This window comes from Elephas maximus, chromosome 4 (assembly GCF_024166365.1).
Source record: "Elephas maximus indicus isolate mEleMax1 chromosome 4, mEleMax1 primary haplotype, whole genome shotgun sequence".
NCBI classification, from domain to species: domain Eukaryota; kingdom Metazoa; phylum Chordata; class Mammalia; order Proboscidea; family Elephantidae; genus Elephas; species Elephas maximus.
The window spans coordinates 28,607,005-28,634,579 of NC_064822.1; the positions used below are offsets into that span (position 1 = coordinate 28,607,005).

General features: G+C 39.9%; 1 protein-coding gene across 6 annotated transcripts in view; it reads right to left on the minus strand.

Annotated features, from left to right (window-relative positions):
- The window catches only part of PDSS1 (decaprenyl diphosphate synthase subunit 1), a 76,197-nt gene that overhangs the window by 13,529 nt on the left and 35,093 nt on the right, over window positions 1–27,575 (minus strand). For 4 of the 6 annotated variants that reach the window (XR_007517061.1, XM_049881806.1, XM_049881803.1 and 1 more), the window contains exons 5-7: window positions 15,938–16,079; window positions 13,037–13,148; window positions 12,661–12,770 (exon numbers count right to left, since the gene is read on the minus strand). Coding sequence is in view for 5 of the 6 variants with exons in the window: in XM_049881806.1 (XP_049737763.1) it covers window positions 12,661–12,770; window positions 13,037–13,148; window positions 15,938–16,079 (364 nt within the window). In the remaining variant the exon portion in view is untranslated. Of the gene's footprint in view, window positions 1–12,656; window positions 12,771–13,036; window positions 13,149–15,937; window positions 16,080–20,707; window positions 20,788–27,575 lie in introns of those variants that run through there. The other 2 variants (XM_049881808.1, XM_049881807.1) reach the window with 2 other exon arrangements.

Here is a 27,575-nt window from a genome sequence, read left to right on the forward strand (position 1 = left end):
TCTCAATGAGAAAGCCAGATGGAGCTCTTCACTGTCTCCTTTTAGTAATGGATCATCGATGATAAAGAACCCTGTTCCCTGACCCTGGATCCTACCTCACTAGTTCTCTGGTCAGCGGCCATACTTTACTCAGGCAGTATGGTAAAGTGGTTAGCCCCTAGTGTTGGACTTTGTCCCTTATAAATACCATTTGACCTTGGCTTGTTATTTAATCTTTCTATGCTTCAGTTTCCTCATCTGTAAAAGAAGTAATCAATAGTTTGTAGCTCATGGGGTTGTGGGGAATAAGCGTGATGATGCCTTTAAGCCCTCAGCAGAGCGCCTGGCATCTGGTTAGAACTCAATGTCTGTTTGCTATTATTCTTAGTAATCCTCCTCCTCAGCCCCTGGGGCCCAGGGCAGCGTCCCTCCGCCTCTGAAAGCCAGATCACAGAATTTCTTCAGCCAGGAGAAACCCTTTGACGACTTAATGAAGTCTGTGACTGTGAAATGCTTGGCCTTAAAGTCCAGGATAAAAAGGTCAAGTGACCCCTTTCTTAACTGAAAAATAACTCATAACTGCTTTGAACAGCAAAGACCTTAGCACCAGCAGCACTCACCCATGGGGCTGTAACAAGGTAGTCCTCTTCTCCTACACTAAAGACGCTGTGGGACCACATGGGAGACAATTTAGAAACTCTGAAAGAAGCTATCAACTTGGCTAAAAAAAAAAAAAGTGAGTATGGCAAGATTTGGGCAGTCTGGAATGAACTGAGTTCGGAAGAGAAGGATATTCCTTTCATAGGCAACATAATTGATAATTGAAGCAATTCTCTGAAGCCAGATGAATGCTGTTTCCTCAACGCAAGGCCACAAAAATAGAAACTTTCTTCCTGAGAAGTAGAAAATTAAAAAAAAAAAAAAAAAAAAAACTAAGCTAAATGAATAGGAATTAAAATTTACAGAGCACGTGATTGGCACTTTACATTAGCTAAACATTGAAACATCCTATAAATATTTATTTTGTGGATGATGATGATAATAACTAACAATAATTTAATACTTAGTATGTGCCAGGCACAATTCTGAGGATTGTCACATATTAACTCATGAAATAGGAACTGAGGCATAGAGGGTACCAACTGTTGTTACACAGCCAGGAAATGTTGCAATCAGAATTTTGACCCTAACATCTTGGCTCCAGAGACTGCTCTCTCAATCACTTTGCTATCCTGCTCCTAACAGCAACAAAATGGAAGCGGAGAGAGGTCAGGTAACATGGCCATGTAACTATAAAGCTGGTCTGTTCACAATGTCCACTTCTTGCTCACATATGTTTCACAGACTTCTACTGCAGTATAAAGACCAGCCCAGAGGATCCTGCTCCCCCAGCCGAGGTAAGGAATGTTTGGATCTCTGGCAAGGAAACATAAAACAACTATCGAAACCAGAAAAATCAGATGCAACACAACATTAAAAAATGGAAAGGAGGTGTACTGACAGCAGACGAGCCCAGCCTGTTCTCAGCTTCAGAGAAGGGCTGGCTTACATACATCCTTTCTGGAAGGGCATGGAGTACAAAGTGATTTGTAAAAGAAAGTGGAGATTGTCTAGCTGCTTTGTTTGAATAGATGCCGCCGCCAGGCCATGTTGTGCGTCTGTGCCGCCTTCTGGGGAATGTCTCTATCTTTAATCAGATTCTCAAGAGTCATGTCTCAAAAAGCTTAGGGACTACTGCCAGGGGCAAAGCACTTGATATTTTTCAAATATTTCTGGCCTCAAAGTGTGTGCTTGTGCCACTATAAGAGATATATTCTGATGTGTGTGCGTATATGTATGGCAGTCTCATTTATGAAGAGAGATTATTGGAGTATCAACATTATGTAAAATAATACAAAAGAAGTTGTTGTCAAAAACCAGCTGAAAATGTTGGGATAGTATATGCAACATAATATTACAGATAAAGAGCTAATGTTCTTACTATATAAGAAACTCTTAAAAACTGAAGGAGAAAAGACCAAACATCCAATAGAAAAATGGGCAAAGACATGAACAGAAAATTCACAAAAAATATATAAAAATGGCCGTAAACGTATGAAAAGATGTTCATCTTCATGAAAAGAGATGCAAAGTAAAAGTTCCTTGCAATACCATTCTCAACTATCAAACTGACAGAAAAGGAAGTCTGTGGGGAAACCTCATCAACTGCTGGTGGAAAAGCATGTTGACACAATCCTCATGGAAGGAAAATCGGTAATGTCTAAGAAAACCACCTTTCACGTTTACCCTGAGGGTATACCCCGACAAATATAAAAATACATTTGCACAAGGTTAGTCACTGTAGCACTGTTTGTAATTGTAAAATATCGGAAACCTAAATGTCCATGCCTAAATGCTGAATAAACTCATGGCCTGTTCACATAGTGGAATATAATGCAACTGTTTAAAAAGTAAGGAAGAGTCTATAAGCCAAAATGGAGTGATTTCTGTAACATATTGTTAAGAAAACAAGGTACAAAGGAAAAAAAAAAAGTAGTATGGTATACTACTTTTTGTTTTAAGAAAGAAGGTGGGGGGAAAATTCCTCACAAAACTCTGAGACCAAGTAAAAAAAATCAGTTAAGAATGCAAGGGAACCCCTGAGAGAGAATAAAAATGAACCTCGTATTTCATCATAAATCAAATTTTAACAACTGAAAAGTGAGATAGACACCTCCACAATTATAATAGGAGACTTCAACACACCACTTTCGGAGAAGGACAGGACATCCAGTAAGAAGCTCAATAGAGACACGGAAGACCTAATTACAACAATCAACCAACTTGACCTCACTGACTTATACAGAACTCTCCACCCAACTGCTGCAAAGTATACTTTTTTTTCTAGCGCACATGGAACATTCTCTAGAATAGACCACATACTAGGTCATAAAACAAACCTTTGCAGAATCCAAAACATCGAAATGTTACAAAGCATCTTCTCAGACCACAAGGCAATAAAACTAGAAATCAATAACAGAAAAACTAGGGAAAAGAAATCAAATACTTGGAAACTGAACAATACCCTCCTGAAAAAAGACTGGGTGATAGAAAACATCAAAGAGGGAATAAGGAAATTCATAGAATGCAACAAGAATGAAAATACTTCCTATCAAAACCTCTGGGACACAGCAAAAGCAGTGCTCAGAGGCCAATTTATATCGATAAATGCACACATACAAAAAGAAGAAAGAGCCAAAATCGGAGAACTGTCCTTACAACTTGAACAAATAGAAAGTGAGCAACAAAAGAATCCATCAGGCACCAGAAGAAAACAAATAATAAAAATTAGAACTGAACTAAATGAATTAGAGAACAGAAAAACAATTGAAAGAATTAACAAAGCCAAAAGCTGGTTCTTTGAAAAAATTAACAAAATTGATAAACCATTGGCTAGACTGACTAAAGAAATACAGGAAAGGAAACAAATAACCCGAATAAGAAACGAGAAGGACCACATCACAACAGAACCAACTGAAATGAAAAGAATCATATCAGATTATTACGAAAAATTGTACTCTAACAAATTTGAAAACCTAGAAGAAATGGATGAATTCCTGGAAAAACACTACCTACCTAAACTAACACATTCAGAAGTAGAACAACTAAATAGACCCATAACAAAAAAAGAGATTGAAACGGTAATCAAAAAACTCCCAACAAAAAAAAGCCCTGGCCCGGATGGCTTCACTGCAGAGTTCTACCAAACTTTCAGAAAAGAGTTAACCCCACTACTACTAAAGGTATTTCAAAGCATAGAAAAGGACGGAATACTACCCAACTCATTCTATGAAGCCACCATCTCCCTGATACCAAAACCAAGTAAAAAAAAAAAGACATCACAAAAAAAGAAAATTACAGACCTATATCCCTCATGGACATAGATGCAAAAATCCTCAACAAAATTCTAGCCAATAGAATTCAACAACATATCAAAAAAATAATTCACCACGATCAAGTGGGATTTATATCAGGTATGCAAGGCTGGTTTAATATCAGAAAAACCATTAATGTAATCCACCACATAAATAAAACAAAAGACAAAAACCACATGACCTTATCAATTGATGCAGAAAAGGCATTTGACAAAGTCCAACACCCATTTATGATAAAAACTCTCACCAAAATAGGAATTGAAGGAAAATTCCTCAACATAATAAAGGGCATCTATGCAAAGCCAACAGCCAACATTATTCTAAATGGAGAGAACCTGAAAGCATTTCCTTTGAGAACGGGAACCAGACAAGGATGCCCTTTATCACCGCTCTTATTCAACATCGTGCTAGAAGTCCTAGCCAGGGCAATTAGGCTAGACAAAGAAATAAAAGGCATCCGGATTGGCAAGGAGGAAGTAAAATTATCTCTATTTGCAGATGACATGATCTTATACACAGAAAACCCTAAGGAATCCTCCAGAAAACTACTGAAACTAATAGAAGAGTTTGGCAGAGTCTCAGGTTATAAAATAAACGTACAAAAATCACTTGGATTCCTCTACGTCAACAAAAAGAACATCGAAGAGGAAATAACCAAATCAATACCATTCACAGTAGCCCCCAAGAAGATAAAATACTTAGGAATAAATCTTACCAAGGATGTAAAAGACCTGTACAAAGAAAACTACAAAGCTCTACTACAAGAAATTAACGAGGACATAGTAAGTGGAAAAACATACCTTGCTCATGGATAGGAAGACTTAACATAGTAAAAATGTCTTTTCTACCAAAAGCCATCTATACATACAATGCACTTCCGATCCAAATTCCAATGTCATTTTTTAAGGTGATAGAGAAACAAATCACCAATTTCATATGGAAGGGAAAGAAGCCTCGGATAAGCAAAGCATTACTGAAAAAGAAGAAGAAAGTGGGAGGCCTCACTCTACCTGATTTCAGAAGCTATTATACAGCCACAGTAGTCAAAACAGCCTGGTACTGGTACAACAACAGGGACATAGACGAATGGAACAGAATTGAGAACCCAGATATAAATCCATCCACATATGAGCAGCTGATATTTGACAAAGGCCCAGCGTCAATAATTGGGGAAAAGATAGTCTTTTTAACAAATGGTGCTGGCATAACTGGATATCCATTTGCAAAAAAATGAAGCAGGACCCATACCTCACACCATGCACAAAAACTAACTCCAAGTGGATCAAAGACCTAAACATAAAGACTAAAACGATAAAGATCATGGAAGAAAAAATTGGGACAACCTTAGGAGCCCTAATACAAGGCATAAACAGAATACAAAACATTACCAAAAATGACGAAGAGAAACCAGATAACTGGGAGCTCCTAAAAATCAAATACCTATGCTCATCTAAAGACTTCACCAAAAGAGTAAAAAGACCACCTACAGACTGGGAAAGAATTTTCAGCTATGACATCTCCGACCAGCGCCTGATCTCTAAAATCTATATGATTCTGTCAAAAGTCAACCACAAAAAGACAAACAACCCAATCAAGAAGTGGGCAAAGGATATGAACACGCACTTCACTAAAGAAGATATTCAGGCAGCTAACAGATACATGAGAAAATCCTCTCGATCATTAGCCATTAGAGAAATGCAGATTAAAACTACGATGAGATTCCATCTCACTCCAACAAGGCTGGCATTAATCCAAAAAATACAAAATAATAAATGTTGGAGAGGCTGCGGAGAGATTGGAACTCTTATACACTGCTGGTGGGAATGTAAAATGGTACAACCACTTTGGAAATCTATCTGGCGTTACCTTAAACAGTTAGAACTAGAACTACCATACAACCCAGAAATCCCACTCCTCAGAATATACCCTAGAGACACAAGAGCCTTCACAGAAACAGATATATGCACACCCATGTTTATTGCAGCTCTGTTTACAATAGCAAAAAGCTGGAAGCAACCAAGGTGTCCATCTATGGATGAATGGGTAAATAAATTGTGGTATATTCACACAATGGAATACTACGCATCGATAAAGAACAGTGACGAATCTGTGAAACATTTCATAACATGGAGGAACCTGGAAGGCATTATGCTGAGTGAAATTAGTCAGAGGCAAAAGGACAAATATTGTATAAGACCACTATTATAAGATCTTGAGAAATAGTATAAACTGAGAAGAACACATACTTTTGTGGTTACGAGGGGGGGGGGAGGGAGGGAGGGAGAGAGAGGGTTTTTTACTGATTAATTAGCTGAAAAGAACTGCTTTAGGTGAAGGGAAGGACAACACTCAATACATGGAAGGTCAGCTCAACTGGACTGGACCAAAAGCAAAGAAGTTTCCGGGATAAACTGAATACTTCAAAGGTCAGCGGAGCAAGGGCGGGGGTTTGGGAACCATGGTTTAAGGGGACTTCTAAGTCAATTGGCAAAATAATTCTATTATGAAAACATTCTGCATCCCACTTTGAAATGTGGCATCTGGGGTCTTAAAAGCTAACAAGCAGCCATCTAAGATGCATCAATTGGTCTCAGCCCACCGGGAGCAAAGGAGAATGAAGAACACCAAGGTCACACGACAACTAAGAGCTCAAGAGACAGAGAGGGCCACATGAACCAGAGACCTACATTATCCTGAGAGCGGAAGAACTAGTTGGTGCCCGGCCACAATCGATGACTGCCCTGACAGGGAGCACAACAGAGAACCCCTGAGGGAGCAGGAGATCAGTGGGATGCAGACCCCAAACTCTCATAAAAAGACCATACTTAATGGTCTGGATGTGACTAGAGGAATCCCGGCGGTCATGGTCCCCAAACCTTCTGTTGGCACAGGACGGGAACCATCCCCGAAGACAATTCATCAGACATGAAAGGGACTGGACAGTGGGTAGGAGAGAGATGCTGATGAAGAGAGGGCTAATTATATCAGGTGGACACTTGAGACTGTGTTGGCATCTCCTGTCTGGAGTGGGGATGGGAGGATAGAGAGAGTTGGAGGCTGCCAAAGTTTTCATGAAAGGAGAGACTGGAAGGGCTGACTCATTAGGGGGAGAGCAAGTGGGAGTAAGGAGTAAGATGTATGTTAATTTATATGTGACAAACTGACTTGATTTGTAAACGTTCACTTGAAGCTCAATAAAAGTTAATAAAAAAAAAAATGAACCTCCTATTTCAAATAATAACATAACCACACTAAAAGAGGTAGAAAGGTAACTTTTGAACACAGTATCTTGACTATATTCAGGCTAAAGACAAAAGCAACTCTAAACAAGTATTTATAAATATAAAAGTTTGTTTTTCACAGAAATGAGTTTGCAATGTTGAATACTCCTATGTGTATTCTAAAAGTTCTGGTGGTGCGGTGTTTAAGCGCTTGGCTGCTAATCAAAAGGTTAGTGGTTCGAACCCACCAGCAGCTCCACAGGAAAAAGATGTGGCAGTCTGCTTCTGTAAAGATTACAGCCTTGGAAACCTGATGGGGCAGTTCTGTCGTCCTATAGGCTTGCTATAAGTTAGAACTGACTCGATGGCAATGGGGCTTTTTTTAAAATGTGTATTCTGGATTTGAGCAAATAAATATATTGTGAAGAATGGGAGTCAGGTTTCTCACTGTTGGGGAAGGGAGTTACAAATACAGAAAGACAGAATGCTAGAATAAAACATGAATCCTACGGGATTAGATTGGATTTGGAGCTATCAGATGATACCTCATGGTTTTTAATAAAGATGTATACAGAAAGAAATACATACATGTAGAGAAATTATAAACATATAGCTCTGTCCTTTAAGGAGGTCTAGAAGTGATGACAAGCAGTGTGCAGATCTTGGTTTTTAAATACCACTCTCCACTAAAAGGAACCAGGGCTCATTGGAGAAATAGTGGATTCTAGGACTGGGAAGGACAAAAGGAGCCTGGAACATCTCACGCTAGAAATTAAGGAAGTACTGATGGAATGACAGGGATATGTCAAAAGGATGCAGAGGCCAGGTTAAAGGGCCCACTCGAACGGCCAAATGTAGGACAGCCAAACATTAAAATAAATGGTAACAAAGGATTATAACTCACTGAATGAGAATCCAAAAGTCTGTACAGATGAGAACGTTTTTACAATAGTGTACCAACTCTGTTGTAGAAGAAGACGCAGAAGGAATGAGAGAATTAGAAAACACTGTCATTTTGCTACCACCATAGTAATAACTGGCTGAGGAAAGAACAAATGATAAATGATGAGAATTTAATGAGACACCGGATATTTACATAATCTCAAAATACCTCACCCCCAAATACTTATTTCAAAAGGAAAAACAGTAAACTTTAAAGTGGAGAAACCTGGCAGACACCACCGTCAGGTGCTCAAAGTGAACGTTACCGGTAGCGGGATCAACAGACATCATGCGTCCTAATGTGCTGCACTAAGAAGACAGCATCACTTCTGTTCTGGCCAAAAATTCACAACCCGAATCTAATCTTGAGAAACATCACACAAACCCAGCTCGAGAGACTCAACAGCAGAACTGGCCTGTACTCTTCAAAATATCAAGGTAATATAAGACAGACTGAGAAACTATTGCAGATTAAAGGAGACTTAACAATTCATGACAACTAAATGCAACATGAGATCCTGGATTGGATCCTGGACCAGAAAAATTTTTTTCTTTTGTTCTAACAGACCAAAATATGATTAAGGTCTGCAGATTAAACTATTGTAACAACAACAAATAAGAATGCTCTGCTAATATTTACCCACAAAACAAAATTCTGTGCTATTGTTGTGGTAAGAAAAGTTGTGGGACTATGTAGCTTTGAGAATAATGTAACAGGAAGACAACGCAGACCACATTCAGCCCTCGAGAGACCAGAAATACAGAAAAAAAATCAAGGGAAAAGCAACTGACCGCTGGATGACCATACCCAGTTTTGGGTTCAAGTCCTAGTTCAGCCACTGTCTGGAGGAATAACATTGGACAGGCTACTTGACCACTTGGGCCCTATTCCCATCACATTTTCTGGGGATCGAGTCACAGCTTTCATTGGTAAGCTACAGCATGAATTTTGCATGACTATTATTTTTTTATTATGTGTATAAGTAGTCAATCTTTTGATAAAATTAATTATATTTTAATATCAACCACAGTCACAAAATAATCCCCCTAGGCAATACTTTAGATTTTAACGTTATCTCTACTGAAAACACAACGTGTACTACGCTTAGTGGACACTGAGCTTCTATTAAGCGTGATGGAAAAATTCAGGAATGGTGATTGCTGAACATGAGGCACACATTTAATGTCACTGAACTGCAATGTGAAGATGGCTGAAATGGCAAATGTTTTGTCCCCTATATATTTACTACGATAAAAGAAAAAATAAAATGGGTGGTTAAAAAAAGGGGGGAGGCTTTAGAAATGGCATCTTTTAATAAGAACTAAGATTAACAATTTATGCTGTCACCAGAAACAACAGTAGAATGAAAAACAGGCTACTAAATTTCCTTCAAATTCCTGTAACATCTTAGAATCCCATTAGTTCTTCTATAATAATTCTGATGTTTAAATTAAATTTTATCACTCCCCTTTTTGGTGTCTCTAATTTGCTTTGTGATGTGTTCTTCTGCAGCCCACATGTCTTTGCATTTTAAATACCAAGAGTACATAAAAATAGCAAATTTGAAAATATAACATCTCTGGAATATTTCCACCCATAGGGACTTATAAATATAGAAACTTATTCTGAGAGCTCATGCTATAACTTTATTATTCTAACCGCTCTGGAGTTTAGGAATAAATCACCCACATGAAAGCACGTAGCTCTGAGACAATGCCAGCATGCCTCCTAGTGGATGGCATAAAACACTTCATTTTTAATAAGGGCAGAGCCATGTTAATATACGTGCCTGTCATGGATTGAATCATGTCCCCTAAAAATATGTGTATCAATTTGGCTAGTTGTCTTCCCTTTTGTGATTGTAATTTTATGTTAAAGAGGATTAGGGTGGGATTGTAACACCCTTTACTAGAGTCACATGTAAATGGAGTTTCCCTGGGGTGTGGCCTGCACCACCTTTTACCTCACAAGAGATAAAAGGAAAGGGAAGCAAGCAGAGAGTTGAGGACCTCATACCACCAAGAAAGCAGTGCCAGGTGCAGAGCGTGTCCTTTGGACCTGAGGTCCCTGTGCACAGAAGCTCCTAGTCTAGGGGAAGGCTGACAGAGAGAGAAAGCCTTCCCCTGGAGCTGACGCCCTGAATTTGGACTTTTAGCCTACTTTACTATGAGAAAGTAAATTTCTCTTTGTTAAAGCCATCTGCTTGTCGTATTTCTGTTATAGCAGCACTAGGTGACTAAGACAGTGCCCTTTGTTTACTTGCTCTTCTTGGAAGAATGAAGTGCTCTTCACAAAAGAATATTTCTCTGGCTTCTCAAGGATTCTGACCACAATTAAGCCTTTCCTTGATGACTTCGGTCTACTACAGACCCTTCCAGGGGAACAGTATACTTCTAACACTGAGTGCATCAGTCCCTCCTGTGTTCCAGTATGGTGCTGCTCTCCTGTACCCGTGGCCCTGTGCGATGTCCACCCCGTGTGGACAGCAACTCTTGGCGTTTCCAATTCCAACAACTCCACTACTCGTTAGTGCTTCTGAACTGCAGTCTGAAGTTAGTAAGCTTCACTTAACACACTAGTCTGCCTTGTGAGGGTAGGTATCTTGATTTTTGTGGAGTTTCTGACAATGGTATGATTATCAGCGTGTAATTAATGTAACAGGCTTTATGGTACCCATTTTAAATAGGTCATTATTTTATTTAGCATTCCAGTGTCTATCATATTTTTATTTGTCTCTTTTAAGAAAATCCCACTTGTAACTTCTTGGAAATAAAAAATTAGTCCTTTCAATAAGACGATAAAATTGACCTCAACTGTGGCCAGCATGTTCTACATAATTCACATTCCTTAGGGTTTCAACTGAGTCTTTCTGGCCCCCAATTATATATTTTTTGATACTTTTCAAAACAGACACACTACAGGGAAGGGGCTATTTCATCTGAGAGGTGTGAGAAAAGGCTCTGTTTAACTGTAATTCTCTAAAGACTGTGTCATGACAACAATTTACCTTATAGGTCTTCCTTTTTTGTTGCATTACAAGGAACTGAAAAGCAAACCTAAGTTTTGCCTCTGTTATGTTTGTTACCGAGAGACAGTCAGATGAACAATTCTACAGACAGAATTGTCTCTCATCCAAGGGCTAACACTGAATACCACACATTTAACCTACAGATTAAAGATAATAGTACAGATTTTTTAAAAGACAAGTATGTGGAGAGTAAAGGAGGGGCCAGGGAGAGAGCAAGGGAAAACAAAATCATGGTTTGCACGCGGTTTAAACCCTGAAGAAAAATGGCTTGTTTATATTTCATATAAAAGTCTTGGGAGAATCTACCACTCAGAGTATATACAACTGAAGTACAATCTAATAGATATTTTCTCCTGGATAATTTAAACCAAAAAAAAAAAAACTAACCCGTTGCCATTGAGTCAATTCTGACTCATAGCGACCCTACAGGACAGAGTAGAACTGTCCCATAGAGGTTCCAAGGCTGTAATCTTTACGGAAGCAGACTGCCACATCTTTCTTCCATGGAGCAGCTGGTGGATTTGAACTGTCGATCTTTTGGTTAGCAGCTGAGTGCTTTAACCACTGCACCAGCAGGGCTCCTTCCTGGGTAAATTAGAAACACAAAAAGATTTTATTTACTGTGAAACAAAAACAACTTATTTATGGTGTTCTGTTTCAACTAAGGACTTCCTCATTTCCTAGTATGGCAATGACTGTCACTTCTCCTTTATAACTGCTGAAATTCCCTTGATGTCATTCCAATTTTTTAAAAAGTTTTCCTACCTTTTTTAAATTTGTACATAAAACGGTATATCTTGCAAATGATGGTTTCTTACATTGCATGAAATAAGATCTTTTTAACTCTGTTTCTCAGCCTGTGTTTTACTAGGAAGAAAGCAGAATCAATTCAGATGAGGCACTGGGTTTTGGTATTAAGAATCCTCTCAATTCCTAGAACACACTATGCAGTAACCTACAGCCCCGGCCTCTGCCACACTCTTTTCTTTGGACCCTTGTGTGTCTCTCTTCAGTCCAGTTTCCCCAGCCTACTACACGTGCTTGATGACTGATTCCTGCCCAGCCGACACGCCAAGGATTTGCCAGAGATTACTCCTTCACTCTGTTCTCGTTTGGGGCCACGATTTTAGGTGTGTGGAGGTGCGCAGGTCTCACTCCAGATTTTGACTGAGAAACCTGTCATACTAAGGGCACAAAACGTAATCACGTTTTAAAAGATAAAAACTCAGAAAATAGCGTGTATTTGACAGCATTCAAGTTACTTATAATGAATTGTTCAAAATGTTACACAGTTTAGAAGTTAGATTGGGGAATATATTATCAAGCTTATTTTGATTCAATTCTTAGAGGAAAAGTTTAAAAGTTAATGTCTGCGTACCAAAAGAAGATAGGAAAAAAGGAAAATCATAGCAGAAGTTGTCTGTTGTTTGGGGATGTTAATTGTTTCCTCACTGACCTCTTGGGATTTTGGATACTATTCTAAGGTTCTCCAGTGAAATTTTTTTCCTAGGAAAATTAGCTCCCAAGAAAGAGCTATGAGGCATTTGTTAACTTGAAAAGACAGAACGTACATACTGCTTTACAACTGTTGGCTATCAGACTTGCAGTCTTCTTGAAGGTCTTTTCAAGGTAGTGGGCAAATCTTTCATTCTCATTTTCTTTTGACCCTAGCTGAAGAAATTCACCTATAAATAAAGAAGGGGTCATAAAAAAGGTTTTATTGCCTTGACTAAACACCAAGCCAAACCAAACCAAACCAAACCCAGTGCTGTCGAGTCAGTTCCGACTCATACCAACCCTGTAGGACAGAGTAGAACTGCCCCAAGGAGCGCCTGGCGGACTCAAACTGCTGACCCTTTGGTTAGGAGCTGTAGCACTTAACCATTATGCCACCAGGGTTTCTGACTAAACACCAAGATGAAATATAAAAGAAAAGTCAGAATCAACTTACCACGCACCAAATCTTCAATAACTTGGGTTAAAATAGATATAACTGTTGTATTTCCAATTCGTGCCAAAGCTATAGATGCTGCAGAAAGAATTAAATCTCCAGCAAGAACAGCCTAGAAAAGAAAAAAAAAAAAAAAAAAAGAAGGGGGGAAAAAAAGTTCACAAAGTATCAGAGTAATGGAGCCAACAATGAAGTTGGCTTATCAGAAGATAAATAAAGAATGGGAAAGAGAGGCCATTTCAGATTTAAGTTTTTCTTCCTCTCCCTCTTCCTCAGCAGGATTATGTAATAATCAGTTACAAATTAGGGACATCTTCGGAGCTGGATGGGATCTCAGAGATTAGTCTGTCTCCCCAGTTCGAAGGTGAAGAAACAAATGCCCAGAGGGGCAAAAAAGCTTATCATCTACCTCCAACCCCCAGCCTCTATCAAAATGCAGGCAGCTGCCTTCATTTTAGTAATGCTGAACAATTCCCTCTTCCCCCAAACCCTGTTGCTGGGCTGTTGCTGGGTCTCTTCTGCCCAGAAAGTCCTTCCCCTTCTTCATTTAGCAGAGTCATTTGCATAATTAGCTCAGATGGTGTCTCTAGGAATCCTCATCTCATCCCCCAGTCCGACCAGGTGCCTCTGTTCTGTGCAGCACAACACCCTGCACACTGCTGTGTGTACTGCACTTTCTGTCCCAGTCAGTGATTTCCTTGTTTGTTTCCCTGTTTACTCGACACCTGAGTGCACAGGCTGGGAGTGATTTCAGGTAGCACTTGGCACGCCCTAGCACATGGCATGTTTTTTTCAATGAAAACTAAACCAAGCAATCTTGGCTCCAAGTTCAGTGTTCTTTGTACTATATTACACTGTCCCTCACTCCTAGACAAAATCCTTTTTGTCAACTTCGCTGAGCAGTAGATATTTTTCTAATCTACTCCGGATTGTGAACAGATGTCTACAACATATTAGCAACTAATTATAAATTACAGATAATAGAATTACATGCTGTATTCAAACACACTATATATATATTAATTTGCATAAAAATAGGCATAAGTGTCATACTATAATAATTAGTCATGAATGCTAGAGTTCATAGAACTTTTAATTCATAAACTTTTCAACATAATCACATTTTAAGTTTTTATTGTGACAGTTCTCTAGTACCTAAAATTAGTGTTCATTCAGTATAAAAAAATTTTTTTTTATGTTTACCATTAAATCTTCATTTTATAATCTCATTATATATCCCTATGTATATCTCCATATAAGCATGCATTTGTAAAATCATTTCACACCTATGTGTATAAACACATATATCCATCCATCCACTCCTTACATCATTACCAGTTCAGGGCTTGGGATCATTAGGCTTTTGCCACTTTGCTCTCCTGGCCCTGGATATCCTAAAGGCCAAAAGCTACCAGGAGTATGACACTGAGCCACAAGACTGTGGATGGTTAGGGATGAAGCATTAAAAAAAAGGAAGGGCTGGGAAACTCAGGCCAGTGGTAACAAAGGATGTGAGAAGGGATTTTGTGAATAGATTTTATGTAACAGTAGATACAGTGGTTAAGCACTCAGCTGCTAACCAAAAGGCTGGCGATTGGAAACCACCAGCCGCTCCATGGGAGAAAGATGTGGTAGTCTGCTTCCGAAAAGACTTAAAAAAAAAAAAAGGCCAAACCCATTGCCGTCGAGTCGATTCTGACTCATAGCGACCCTACAGGACAGAGTAGAGCTGCCCCATAGAGTTTCCAAGAAGTGCCTGGTGGATTTGAACTGCCAACCCTTTGGTTAGCAGCCATAGCACTTAACCACTAGCATACAGGGTTACAGCCTTGGAAACTCTATGGGGCAGTTCTACTCTGTCCTATAGGGTTGCTATGAGTCGGAATCGACTACAATGGATTTTTTTTTTTAAACAGTTAATTTTGGCAGGCATGGGGAGGAGACTGGCAGGCAGTCTGACAGCAGAAAGAAGCAGGTGATATGCTAAGACATAAAGGCTTTTCATCTAAATTTTGAAATAAAAGGCTTACAAATGAAATTGTAGGACCCAATTACACAACAAAGTCATTTGCATTAAAGCAAAATCAGCAAGTGAAGATAACATACACTGAGAGATTGGTGGGGGGAATTAAAAACCAGAAGTGAGTCAGGTACTCTATGTGAGGAAGGGGAAGGCGGGCAGAGGGCCACCTTGTTCACTGAGTCCTTCAACGGGGCAGGACCGCTAACGGAGGGCGTGTGGAGTGGGAGGCCAGCTCCAAAACAGCCTCACACCTTCAACTCTATTTCTTCAACTTGACTCCCATTCTGGAAACCATGATTTAAACATCCTCAAACGAAAGTCTTGATTTCAAATACCCCTCTTCAAGAAATACTAATAAAATAATGTGAAAAGATGCTTAAAAATATATACATATGCATCAAAACCAACTATAGGACCACTACTTAAAAAGGAAAAATTTTCATGATAGAGCTGTATCTCTTTCGGATTTAAAATTTTTTTTAAATTTATTTCCTTGCCTTGACACTCTTGCAAATAGTAGTCAGTCAATGAATATTTAAAGAATTAACCTGAATCTGGGTTAATGTGAGCCCAGAAGTAAAATGTATGATTCCCCATGAAATATGCTTTTTGGATACCTATGAAAAATCCTCTTCCTTATAACCAAAAGGAATCCTCTGAAACCGTGAATAACCAGAAATACTAAGTTTATTTTTCTGTAGTACTTTCTGTGACCTATCAAATATCTATATATACTGAAAAGTATACTTTTTTGAAAATTGGAAGACCACATTTGAGCAAGCATATTTTACTTTAAATGAGACAAATTCGAAAAATAAATGCAATCCAAAGAACACATGCTTTTGTAAGAAAGATTAGAAAATAAAACAAAGCCATACCTTCTTCTCCCCCCAGATCTTATTAACTGTGTGCTTTCCTCTTCGAGAGCTTGCATCATCAATAACATCATCATGAACCAGACTAGCAGTGTGGATCATTTCTGCAATTAAGGCTACGGAGCGCTGGCTTGCTCGCACATCTCTAATTAACAGAAAGCAAGGCTTTTTAACAGAGACGCCGCCTATAACCTCCTCAGCAATCATCTTGTGAACACTGGACATCGGATCTAGGACAAAGAATTTTATTTCTCTAAGAGAAACTGCACACAAATGTTGGCTTCCCTATACAGCCACTTCTTTCATTTGGACAACATCTTAAAAATGTATGAGTTACCCTGCCAAGATTATGTTTTATGGATACCATAGTAGGAAGCAGAATTTGCATAACTGACAATAAAAAAGGTAAAAATAGCTTACAAGTCTGACCACTGAGTTCCCTGAATATTCATCTTTATATCCTATTGTGGTCCTCTTGGTTGGCTGATTAAGTTCACAGTTACGTTACCATGAAATTTCAGAGGCGAAGGGGAGGATAGCGTAAGGAACATTATTTTAAGAACCAAGTGTGGACAAATATCGAATGATTTCACTTATATGAAATATTTAAACAAACATACAAAAAAAAAAAAAGCCCGTTGCCACTGAGTCGATTCCAACTCCTAGTGACCCTACAGGACGGAGCAGAACTCCCCTATAGGGCTTCCAAGGCTGTAATCTTTATGGAAACAGAATGCCACATCTTTCTCCTGTGAAATGGCTGGTGTGTTTGAACCTCCGACCTTTGGGTTAGCAGCTGAGCACTTAACCAATGTGCCACCAGCGCCTCTCTGAAATATTTAGAATATGCACATTCACAGAGATAGAAAATAGATTAGAGATTATGAGAGGTTCGCAGGAGGGAGAATGTGACATTATTACTAGACGGGTACAGAGTTTCTGTCTGGGGTAATGAAAAGGTTTTGGAAATAGTGGTGAAGGCCGCCCAACATTATGAATGTAACTAATGCCACTGAATCACACATTTAAAAATGGTCAAAATGTCAAATTTTGTTTTTACCACAATAAAAAAAGACTAAAAAATATTAATATGCTACAGCTACTTAACACAAATGCGCATGCACGGGCAAATCTAAGCATCACTATGTTCAAAGCATTTAATACAGCCTTCGATTAAATGTTTAGTATGAAGACCTCAATAACCAAGACAGAATTTTATAAATAATTTTCCCAAATTCACACTTAACCTTTGCATTAGAAATTTTAAGCTTTTATTTCCCAGGTTTAATACAAACTATAAGACAAACACTCTCAAGAACATAATGCATGTGAATTTTATCATTAAAAGGACCGTCTCCTATATGACATTTTAAAAAATTATCGGCAGTACTGTCACCATTAGCATCTAAGGGGAGTTTAAAAACTAAATTTCAGGGAAGTCAAATTTGAGCAGTAACGAACTATTCTGGACCCAAAACAGATGCCTGACTTAAACACACATTAACCAAATGCTTCACTTATTCTGTATCTTACTTTTAAAATACCATCAAATTATATCTTAGAGGGAAGATATATGACTTCCCTGAAAATCTAATCTAAACATCTGCAAAAGACAGTGCTCATTCTGGTTCTTCAGGCACAGCAGAATATGGTGAAAGATGAAGTATAACTACATAAAAGTTGCTGAAATTTTACAAATACAAAATCAGCTTGAGAGTATCTTCTGATCTTGCTTTAAATATAATTTTAAAACATGATGCCTTGCTGGCTCATTTCATCTAAACCTCAGAATCTTCCAACGGCTTTCCGCCAGGAAATCAATTGTAAAGTGCTGCTCATTATTTATTAATATTTCAAAATTATACCCATTCTTAATACTTCCAGATATCAATACGTTCATCCAAAGGGGAAGAAGTAAGATCCTGTAAGGCTACTTTAATAATTGAGAAAATGGAGGTTCAGATGGCTTTCTCTGAATCCCTCACAGACCCTATATTAGGAAGCTGGGATCTTAGGCATTTTTCAGATAAATTTAGGGGACCTACTTCGATACTTGTCTGTTAGTTTGTCATACTGTGGTGGCTTGCATATGGCTGCGATGCTGGAAGCTATGCCACTGGTATTCCATGGTCATCCATGGTGGACAGGTTTCAGTGGAGCCTCTACACTAAACCAGACTAAGAAGAAGGATCTGGAGATCTACTTCTGAAACCAAAAAAAAAAAAAAAAAAGGCCAGTGAAAACCTTATGAACAGCAGTGGAACACTGTCTGATACAGTGCTGGAAGATGAGCCCCTCAGGTTGGAAGGCACTCAAAGTACGACTGGGGAAGAGCTGCCTATTCAAAGTAGAGTCATCCTCAATGAAGTGGATGGAGTAAGGCTTTCAGGACCTTCATTTGCTGATATGGCATGATTCAAAATGAGAAAAAACAGCTGCAAACGTCCATTAATAACTGGAATGTGGAACAAACGAAGTATGAATCTAGGAAAATCCAAAGTTGTCACAATGAAAGGGAACATGTAAAGATCTATATCCTAGGCATTAGTGAGCTGAAATGGACTGGTATTGGCCATTCTGAATTGGATAATCATATGGCCTACTATTCCAGGAATGACAAATTGAAGAGAAATGGCATTGCATTCATTGTCAAAAAGTACAAGATCTATCCTGAAGTACAACACTGTTAGTAATAGGATAATATCCACACACTTATAAGGAAGACCAGTTAATACAACTATTATTCAAATTTACGCACAAACCACTAATGCCAAAGTGAAGTGGAAGAAATGAAGTAAAAAAGCTGAACAGAAGATTTCAAAGGGTGGCTGGAGAAGACACAGCAAAGTATTATAATGAAATGTGCAAAGACCTGGAGTAAAAAAACCAAAAGGAAGGAACACGCTGGGCATTTCTCAAACGGAAAGAAGTGAAGGAAAAATTCAAGCCTCTACAATATCGAAGTATTCTATAGGCAAAATATTGAATGATGCATTAAGCATCAAAAGAAGATGGAAGGAATACACAGAGTCACTGTGCTAAAATGATTTGGTCGATGATTAACTATTTCAGAAGGAAGTCTGATCAGGAACTGATGGCACTGAAGGTAGAATTTCAAGCTGCACTGGAGGCACTGGCAAAAAACAAAGCTCCAGGAATTGACAGAATACCAACTGACATGTTTCAACAAATGGATGCAGCACTGGAGGTGCTCATTTGTCTATTCCAAGAAATCTGGAAGACAGCTACCTAGCCAACTGACTGGAACAGATCCATATTTGTGCCCATTCCAAAGAAAAGGTGATCCAAAAGAATTAGAAAATTATTGAACAGTATCACTAATACCACATGCAAGTAAAATTTTGCTGAAGATAACTGAAAAATGGCTGTAGCAGTATATTGACAGGGAACTGCTAGAGATTCAAACTGGATTTAGAAGAGGAAAGGAACAAGGGATATCACTGCTGATGTCAGATGGATCCTGGCCGAAAGCAGAGAATACCAGAAGGATGTTTACCTGTGTTTTACTGACTATGCAAAGGTATTTGAGTGTGTGGATCATAGCAAATTATGGGTAACATTGCGACGAATGGGAATTCCAGACACTGGGATTTGTGCTCATGAGGAACCTGTACATAGACCATAAGGCAGTCATTCAAACAGAGCAAGGGGATACTCCGTGGTTTAAAATTAGGAAAAGATGTGCATCAGGGTTGTATCCTTTCACCATGCTTATTCAATCTGTATGCTGAGCAAATAATCCAAGAAGCTGAACTATATGAAGAGTGCAGCATCAGGACTGGAGGAAGACTCATTAACAACCTAGGATATGCACGTAACACAACTCTGCTTGTTGAAAGTGAAGATGACTTGAAGCACTTCAACAGATGAAGATCAAAGACTACAGCCTTCAGTTTGGATTATACCTCAACATAAAGAAAGCAAAAATCATCACAACTGGACCAATAAGCACCATCCTGATAAAGAGAGAAAATACTGTAATTGTCAAGGATTTCATTTTACTTGGATTCATAATCAATGGCCCACAGGAGCAGCAGTCAGGAAATCAAACAACGTGTTGCAGGGGCCAAATCTGCTGCAAAAGACCTTCAAGTGTTAAAAAGCAAAGATGTCACTTTGAGGGTTAAAGGGCACCTGACCCAAGCCATGGTATTTTTAACTGCCTCGTATGCATGCAAAAACTGGACAATGAATTAGGAAGAACAAAGATGAATTGACACCTTTGAATTATGGTGCTGGCAAACAACATGGCCAGCAATACTGACTATACCATGGACTGCCAGAAGAACAAACAAAACTGTCTTCGAAGATGTACAGCCAGAATGCTCTTTAGAAGCGAGGATGGCGACACCTTGTCTCCTGTACTGTGGACAAGTTATCAGGAGGGCTAAGTCCCTGGAGAAGGACAACATATTTGGTAGAGGGTCAGTGAAAAAGAGGAAGACGCTGGATGAGACAGACTGACACAGTGGCTACAACAATGCACTCAGACACAACAACGATTGTGAGGATGGCACAGGACTGGGCAGTGTTTCATTCTGTTGTATGCTGAGATGCTATGAGTTGGAACCAACTTGATGGTACTAACAACATCTTCTCTGAGATGAATGCACAGGAAAAGATGGGGACTTGTACAGTTTTTTTTGTTTGTTTGTTTTCTTTAAATATAAACAGTATTTTTAAGAATACTTTGTCAACTGAATTTCAGTCTAATAAAATATACACTTCCTACTAGTTAGTAGCAGAGCTTACCTTAAAACAACTGTTAAGGCCGCTAGCCTTTTTCATGCTTTCGCTAGGTGGGCACCACTTCCGTTATCACAAACTATGTCAGCAGACACGGTTTCCTGCTGGGAAGTTACAGTAAAATGGCAGCACTCACTGAGACACTAGAGTGTTTTTAACTTGAAGATATTAAAACAAAGACAAAGACTTCTTCAAATGTTTTGAAATTTCATATGTAAGTATACAGTGATGCTATTTTGCATGGCTACGTTATCGACTGATGAAATCATGACTCTTGTTTAGAATGTCATTTGGCGCTGTGACATAGCCCCAATGAGAAAACAAATTGTATTTTAGATGCCTTATAATTTTTTCTGACGCCCCTTTCCTACACAATTAGGCTTTAATGTGTATCAGTTATATCTGAAAAATACTCCCACTGCTAGGTATTCACAACACAGCATAGTGGTGGGCCAAATAACCAACATTTAGAGGTGGCAGAAAAGTCTCACTATCTTTAAGATGAAATCTCCAAAGTGCCAAACTGAGTCATACTTTCAAAACGCTGGGCACCATTTCTACTTCATACTATGAAATAGCTGCTACAGTTTCCCAACTTCTGGGAGAGGTGTTAAGAAAAGCCAGACAGGCAGGACACCAGGAGAGAAGAAGCTCTTACTCTTGAAAGCAGGCTGTGTTGCCAATACTTCACACCCAGAGAAGTTTGCTACCGTTCAGCTAGCCCTCACTACACCTGTTTGCTTAGCTCTTTCCTCTCATTAGATTTTTAAAAACGTTTTTACAATGAAGAATTCCAAACATACACAAGTAAATGGAATAATATAATGAACACCCACATACCCTTCACTCGGCTTACACTCAGTTACATACTAACACGTAAGGTGAAGTCTTAATCAAGTTACAAGTAAGCTCCCTGTGTGGGAAAGTAGTCTCTAAAAAGAAATTCAAACTGTGTCCTTGGATTGCCTTGGTTTGGGCCAAATGAGGGAAGCAAATAAATGAAAATAGTAAATGTGGTCTTACTTCAACAACAGAGACAAAGAGAAACTTCTATTCCCAAATCTATACTGAAAAGGTTGTAGAGAGTTGTTCTCAAGTGGGACATAGAAGGCCCTATTTCTATTTTAAAACATGCTTCTGTTTGTCTCTTCTGACAATTTTGAAAATAAGTAATTCACTTTGCTTGTTAGAACTCTGACAAGCGCTATCAGTGTTTCTGAAAATACATCCCTTGTCCACCATTTCAGAATCAACTAGGGTACTCTTTAAACTACACACTGAAACACAGTCTTTAATGGTGGGTTCTAGCATCTGCACTGCCTATAAGCCATGGCCAAGTGGAACAAGAGTCCAGTGTCCTATGACAAAGGTGAGCTGAAAGGTGGGGGGTAGTTAGCAGAAGACCCTTGAACTGCGTCTCTTCACAGCTGAAGGACTAACCTGCTCTCAGCAGCACAATCAAGAGCAACCCTTTTTTCTTTATCTCTGCATCATTATGAGTTTCAAAGGATATGAACAGATACTTTATCAGAGCTCTACACTGAAGAAATTCACTGTTAAAAATGCAGATGAAGTCTCTCTCTATATACACACACACACTTTACTTTTCAGCATGTGAACTACATTTCCAGCTGTTACCTGTACTGATAAAAGTACACACAACCGAGTTGTCGGTATCCCTGTCAATATATCCATATAGAATCTCAAGATTTTTTTTTAAAACTGCCATTGAATCGACATGCCACAAATCTGGGTCCTTCAACTAGTGAGACTGTACAATGTGCCCTGCTTTCCACTCTGGTCTGCTCTGTCAGCCTCTTCATTGGTGGATCCAGAAGAAGCACCTCCAGAGGGAGGGAGAAGTCCCCAGGAGCATATTCCTGGCATTCTGATGTAATACGATGTAATGATGGGCTCTACATTAGTCTCCTGTGGCCGCTGTAACAAATCTCCACAAACTTCGTGGCTAAAAACAACAAAAATTTCTTCTCTCACAGTACTGGAGGCCAGAAGTCTGGAATCAGTATTACTAAGATGAAATCAAGGAGTAGTTAGGGCCATGCTCCCTCTGGAGGCTCAAATGGAGAATCTGTTCCTTGTCTCGTCTAGTTTTTGGTGGCTGCTGGCATTCCTTGGCTTGTGGCTGCGTCACTCCAATCCCCAAGGCCAATGTTTTCAAATCTCTCTGCTCTGTCTTCACATTGCTTCTCGTCTGTGTGTGTCAAGTCTCCCTCTGCCTCTCTCTTATAAGAATACATGTAATTGCACTCAGATAATCCAGGACAATATCCCCATCTCAAGATTCTTAATTTTAATCATACCTGCAAAGACCTTTTTTTGCCAGATATGGTGACATTCACCGGTTCCAGGGATTAGGAGGCCTGGTGGTACAGTGGTTAAGTGCTATGGCTGCTAACGAAAAGGTTGGCAGTTCAAATCCACCAGCAGTTCTTTGGAAACCCTATGAGGCAGTCCTACTCTGTCCTATAGGGTCACTATGAGTCAGAGTCAACTCAGTGGCAATGGGTTGGGTTGGGTAAGGATTAGGACATGGATTTTTTGGGGGGCCATTTTTTAGCCTACCACAGGGTTTCTAATCTTTGTCAGCCTCCTCTGTTGATGCTCAAATGTTTCTTTTCAATAAAATTAGCTGATTTGCCTAAAATTTTCTGTGTGTTCTCATTATTGATGCTACCTTGAGAAGTGTCTTGCCTTCCACAGTGGCATTCAGGTTTAATGGGTGGGATCTGAAGGAGTTCCTGAACATCTCTTGCTGTCAGATCCTCATCTTCGACCTCCTACTTTTGCTTCCTGGCTTTTGTTTCTGGTCACTGCCATCTTATTCCCTTTGCCTGTTTTGTTTACAGACACTTGGGGATGCCGCTGGCATCAATATCAAGGTGCCTTCAATCTAAGGAATGCCATGGAATGCAGGAGGGATGCCTGGGAGCTCAAACTTGCTTAGCAGGTCATTATCCTTGGTCATTGTTTGTTCACCTTGGTGTGCTCAGAATGAAGTCTATTTGGTGGGAAAGGCAATTCTAAACTTGATAACAACAGTCGTGAATTCATCTGCAGATTCAATAACAACAGGAAAGGACTGACACCCAAGAGCAGCAACTTCTAAATATTTTCAAATTTATCTCCAGATAAAATAGATGCCTGCAAACCTCCATCATAAATGATGCAGGTTTCATGCTATTGTTTACCTTCTTGCCATTAAACAAGTAGAACAGAACTTTCTAAATCTTGGGATATGTGGGAAGCAACCCACCATGACAATATCTTGGATCTGCAACTTATCTAGGTTAGCATTATGCAGGGCTTCCTGCACAGGATACAGGGTGCGACAGAATAATTCAGCAGTTTTTCGAATTGGGCACAGCTAATGGAAGTGTACAAGTTGGCTTATCCATAGATGGAATCAACCTCACACTGGCATGGGTGCTGGAAGAGAATGCACATTGCACATTCACAAACGTTACAGAGGTAGTGGACAACCCTCTTTCTCTCACCGTGTTCTCCTTATACTTGAGCTTGAACTGACCAATGAAATGAATGACCATGTGCTCATCAAAATCTTTTTTTTCTTAGTGGGTATGTCTTATTACAGACTGTTCTTGAAAAAAAAAAAAAAGATCCATTTTAATAGCGAGTATGGACACACTGAAAGTGCCATCTCGTAGGTTAAACAAGAACATTCCTTTTGGCACCAGCCTTCTTGCCTGTTCCATAAGCAACAGCAGCAATAGTTGGCTCAGTGATTTGGAACATATATAGCTTGACGCTGGGAGACATTCAAGTAAGGTGGTGTTGTAGTGACAGTGAATAGCCTTCCTAAGGGTATACTTTGACAATTCCGTTTTTCTTTATGAGAACCATAAAAAACACCTCCTTTGAATATAAGGTTTTATCACATTATATTTGATGGGACAACTGAGACAATTTACATTACCTAATCAAACATGTCAAGATCTACCCTGAAGTACAAAGCTCTCAGTGATAATATCTACACACTTACAAGGAAGACAGGTTAATACGACTATTATTCAAATTTACGTACAAACACTAAGGCCAAAGATGAAGAAATTGAAGATTTAAACCAGCTTCTGTAGTCTGAAATTGATCAAACATGCAGTCAGGAAGCAGTGATAATTACTGGTGATGGGAATGTGAAAGTTGGAAACAAAGAAGGATCAGTAGTTGGAAAATATGGCCTTGGTGATAGAAATAATGTCGGACAGTGCATAATAGAATTTTGCAAGATCAACGATTTCCTCATTGCAAATACCTTTTTCCACCAACATAAATGGCAACTATACACGTGGACCCAGCCAGATGGAATACACAGGAATCAGATTGACTACATCTGTGGAAAGAAATGATGGAAAAGCTCAACATCATCAGTTAAAACAAGGCTAGGGACTGACTGTTGAACAGACCATCAACTGCTCATATGCAAGTTCAAGCTGAAGCTGAACGAAACTAGAGCTAGACCATGAGAGCCAAAGTACGACCTTGTATATATCCCACCTGAATTTAGAAACCATATCAAGAATAGACTGGATGCACTGAACACTAATGACCGAAGACCAGAAAAGCTGTGGAATGACATCAAGGACATCATACATGAAGAAAACAAGAGGTCATTAAAAAAGAAAGAAAGAGAAAACCAAAATGGATGTCAGAAAAGACTCTGAAACTTGCTCTTGAACTCTGACCACCTAAAGCAAAGGGAAGAAACGATGAAGTTAAAGAACTGAACAGAAGATCTCAAAGGGCGGATGGAGAAGACAGTATTATAATGATATGTGTAAAGAGCTGGAGATAGAAAACCAAAAGGGAAGAAGGTGCTCAGCATTTCTCAAGCTGAAAGAACTGAAGAAAAAATTTAAGCCTTGAGTTGCAATAGTGAAGAATTCTATGGGGAAAATACTAAACGATGATGAGGAAGCACCAAAAGAAGACTGAAGGAATACACAGTCCTTATACCAAAAAGAACTGCTTAACGTTCAACCATTTCAAGAGGTAGCATATGATCAGGAACCGTTCATACTTAAGGAAGAGGTCCAAGCTGCAATGAAGGCACTGTGGAGAAAAAAGGCCCCAGGAATTGACAGAATATCATTTGAGATGTTTCAACAAAAGGATGCAGCACTGGAAGTACTCACTCACCTATGCCTAGAAATTTGGAAGACAGCTACCTGGCCAGCTGACTGGAAAAAAAAAAAAAAAAGTACTCACTCACCTATGCCTCGAAATTTGGAAGACAGCTACCTGGCCAGCTGACTGGAAGGGATCCATAATTGCCTATTTCCAAGAAAAGTGATCCAACAGAATGCAAAAATTATCAAAGAACATGAATATCACATGCAACCAAAATTTTGCTGAAGATGATCCAAAAGTGGCTGCAAAAGTATATTGAGGGGGCGGAGCCAAGATGGCGGACTAGGCAGACGCTACCTCGGATCCCTCTTACAACAAAGACACGGAAAAACAAGTGAATCGATCACATACATAACAATCTACGAACCCTGAACAACAAACACAGATTTAGAGATGGAGAACGAACTAATACGGGGAAGCAGCGATTGTTTCCAGAGCCTGGTGCCAGCGTACCAGTCAGGTACGGCACAAGCACAGAGAGCGGCTCCACCCCCCTGAACTAACCCCGGGAGGGGGACCAGCCGGTTCCACGGGCAGCGTGGGACGCAGCCGGTAGGAGAAGTCCCTGGGAGGCAGTGACTGGTCTTGGAGCAGAAAGAGCAGCGTCCGAGCCGGGGAACCGTCCCGCAGGGATTTGGACTGGACGCAGGTACGCCATAAACACGGAGAGTTGCTCCACCTCCCTGAACTAACCCCGGGAAGGGGACCAGCCGGGTTGCGCGGGCGGCGTGGGACGCAGCCGGTAGGAGAAGTCCCTGGGAGGCAGCGGCTGGTATTGGAGCGGGGAGAACAGCGTCCCAGCCGGGACACTCGGTCACGGCACAAGCACGGGGACCTGCTCCACCCATCTGAACTAAGCCCGGGAGGAGGCCCAACTGGTTCTCGGGGGCGGCAGGGCCACGTGGCTGGAGGGACGAGAAGTCCCCGGGAGGCAGCGACTGATTTTGGAGTCAAGAGTGCACCGTCCCAGTAGGGGAGCCTCGACGCTGGGCGTGGGGCTGGAAGCAGAGGATCTGACCGTGACTCCAGCGGGCCAGACCCCCCGGGGGCAATCTCCACACAGCCAGCACACATAGGCGACGCGCCCGCGGGAATCTCAGATATAATAGTCATTCCAAGCAAGACAAGCAACTCTGGCTATATTCTGAGGTGCTACTCTCCTATCTCTCTGTTCCCTCCCCCACCCTCCCCAGGCGGCTTCATTAACATCTGAATAGCCTGAGCCAGAGGGAGAACTCTGATAGGGATCTGACTGCATTTTTTTTTAGCTGATTTTCTGGAAAAACTAGTTTCCCAGTGATGGCTCGGAGACAACAATCCATATCAAACCACTTAAAGAAGCAGACCATGACAGCTTCTCCAACCCCCCAAACAAAAGAATCAAAATCTTTCCCAAATGAAGATACAATCTTGGAATTATCAGATACAGAATATAAAAAACTAATCTACAGAATGCTTAATGATATCACAAATGAAATTAGGATAACTGCAGAAAAAGCCAAGGAACACACTGATAAAACTGTTGAAGAACTCAAAAAGATTATTCAAGAACATACTGGAAAAATTATTAAGTTGCAAGAATCCATAGAGAGACAACATGTAGAAATCCAAAAGATTAACAATAAAATAACAGAATTAGACAACGCACTAGGAAGTCAGAGGAGCAGACTCGAGCAATTAGAATGCAGACTGGGACATCTGGAGGACC